The sequence below is a fragment of the Notothenia coriiceps genome, unplaced genomic scaffold (assembly GCF_000735185.1).
Source record: "Notothenia coriiceps isolate Sejong01 unplaced genomic scaffold, NC01 NC01_scaffold00016787, whole genome shotgun sequence".
NCBI lineage: Eukaryota > Metazoa > Chordata > Actinopteri > Perciformes > Nototheniidae > Notothenia > Notothenia coriiceps.
Genome location: NW_011349488.1, coordinates 1 through 2,791, shown reverse-complemented (window position 1 = coordinate 2,791; position 2,791 = coordinate 1). Strand labels below are relative to the sequence as shown.

Here is a 2,791-nt window from a genome sequence, read left to right as displayed (position 1 = left end):
TTTTTATTTTATTTTAAATGGTACACTTTATGTTGAACTATTTATTACGTTGTTGGTGCAACTGGCACTTTATGTTGAACTGTTTATTGTTTTGGCCAAGGTTATTGAGAGAGTTGGACTGAAATTGATTAGATTTTTTAAATCAACTGTTGGTAAATCAACAAAGTCTGTTATGGCCTCTGAAGCAACAGAGAGATGTTTTCTAATAGTCAGGGTTTCCAATGTTCTGAATGTACTTGAAAGTATTGTGTTTTACTTAAAAAACAAAGTGTTATAGTTTACAGAAGGTCTACCTACCTATAGGCTACCTGAATCTCTGAAATGTACTATATTCCTAAATATGCTATTGCTACACTTTATGGCAAAAATTTCACTTTTCTGTTGGTCTTGGTTAAGTACATCCTTGAAAAAAATAAACAATGTTTTGTTGCTTAAGCTTATGTATTCAGTCATTATTCAATGGTATACTAAAATCCATGTGAAAAAAATTGCTTCTCACTGTTCTCAGGTCAAATATTTATATGTGATTAAAAATGCGATTAATTTCGATTAATTAATTACAAAGCCTCTAATTAATTAGATTAATCTTTTTAATCGAGTCCCGGCCCTAATTATTTCAAAAGTTACACATTTTAAGGTGCAATGCACAATCATGTTAAGAAATGTACACTTGTTTTAGTATCCACCTTTAGAACAGGCTGGGACAGATAAGCATTGGAGATGCCAAATTCCGAAGGTACTATATAAGTATTTTTATTACAGAACATGCTGTTCAACTCCACAAGTTTAAAAAAAATGCCTCCATAAATCATTTTTATATCTCTAATGAGTCATGGACCGCGTCATTTTGATTCACACCTGAGCTTCCTCCAGCTGTTTGGCCATGGCTGCTGGGCTGAGTTCAGCTGGGTAATTCTTGCAGCTAAGGACTCTAGACACCAGCCTGCTCAGACGGTTCTCCAGATCACTGGTGGATGAAATCAGAGCCTCTGGAGCCCCTTCCAGTGGTTTACCCTAAGTAAATAGAAACACATCAGAGCTTGCAGTCTTTAAAATCCAAGTGAGGCCCAAGGAGACAAAACAAAGTAACAACCATGAGCTAGATTCAAATAGCAATGCTGACAGTATACAGGACTGTCTCAGAAAATTAGAATATTGTGATAAAGTTCTTTATTTTCTGTAATGCAATTAAAAAAACAAAAATGTCATACATTCTGGATTCATTACAAATCAACTGAAATATTGCAAGCCTTTTATTATTTTAATATTGCTGATTATGGCATACAGCTTNTTTTTAATTGCATTACAGAAAATAAAGAACTTTATCACAATATTCTAATTTTCTGAGACAGTCCTGTATGTTCAACACATTATTATTACCATTTCTACACTTGGTTAAACCTAGTGGTAATTTAAAGTAATACTGATACCTCTGATAGTGGACTGGTAGGTCCTGTCCCTGAGAGTAACTGTACTTCCGTGAAGACTTTCCTCATGGTGGATCCTTCTGGTTCCTCCAGAACAAGTTTCTCAGGCTTCCTAACAGTCGTTGCAGCATGAGCTTTGTTTTCCTGAGAGGGTGAGCCTTCCACCAGGGTTACCTCCCTCCAGATAATGCCAGATGTATGAACTGCCTGCAGTGATGCAGATTGTACCTTGTCAGCCGTGTTCACCTGATCCAATCGTGGATAGAAAACACAGAATTAATGCAAGATTTTGACAAACAATTGCATTCCATTTTAGTCAAGCACGATGTGAAATAATTATAATCCTTTTGAATGATCGTTGTTCTCTGGCAGTTTACCAAGCCTTACTTGCTTTGACTCGCAAGACATGCATGGCTCATATTACAACCCAGAGGCAATGAAACCATTGGTAGCACAGGTGTAGATTTCTCAAGCATACATTTGGCTTTGCATGTAAGGCTTATCAAATGTAGCTGTGTACAGTAGGCACTTGTACAGGCCTAAATGTAAAGTAAATTAAAACTAATTTAAATGTATTTCAGAAGCCCTAAAGGTACATTGATCAGTCATTGATGCTTCTTTGAAAATTGTTGAGCATAATAAAGGATTTACATAATACCAAGAGCAATACAAAAATACTTTCTCTCTCTCTCTCTCTTTCTACTCAACTTGTCAATTAATATGTAATATTATCTGCTATTGTAGTTACTGGGCTATTTTGTATTGTGAAATTGATCCTTGGGACAGTTGTTCATTGAGAGTTAACTACAAAGTTGTTCAAACTAAATTGACAGAGACCTAATGAACAGTATTGTCTACAGATGATTACCGCTAATGTCTTACCTGTGTTGCATCCATTGTCCTCACGTCAGCAGTGGTGGGAGTTTTGGCCATCGGGAGTGGAACATTTCGTTTTCCTAGATTGACCATTTTTTCCCTTTCCTCTTCCTGAGTTGTCCTCTTCTTCCCCTCATTCTTTTCTTCCTTCTCAATGTCCTTTGCATACGTTGCTTGTCTCTCCGTTAGTGCGCAAGGGACTAACCTTGGTTCAGACAGGGAATCTGTAAAGCTTTCTGGCACTTCTTTACTGGTCATCTTTACAGTCTTAACATACTTTTCATCCTGCACTTTTGTTGATACTTCAGCATGCACTTCTTGTACTTCACAATCTTTTTCCCCTTTGGGTGTCTCCTTGCTCTTCACTTCGATCATGGTCATCTTGACTGCAGCTTTATCTGGCCCAACATCAGCTGAAGTCTGGTCTTTGTTTTCTGGCACTTTCTCGACATGGATACTTGTTGGATCAATTACAACCCTTGATGTCT

At 37.0% G+C, this 2,791-nt stretch overlaps 1 protein-coding gene across 1 annotated transcript; it reads right to left on the bottom strand.

Annotated features, from left to right (window-relative positions):
• Positions 1–836: 836 nt before the first annotated feature.
• Positions 837–2,785, bottom strand: LOC104949760 (uncharacterized). Its single transcript, XM_010776167.1, has 3 exons — positions 2,310–2,785; positions 1,431–1,673; positions 837–1,014 (listed from the first exon to the last, which is right to left on the bottom strand). The coding sequence occupies exons 1-3, from the start codon at positions 2,682–2,684 to the stop codon at positions 853–855; spliced, it is 780 nt and encodes a 259-aa protein (XP_010774469.1). The 5' UTR covers positions 2,685–2,785; the 3' UTR covers positions 837–852.
• Between the last annotated feature and the right edge of the window lie 6 nt (positions 2,786–2,791).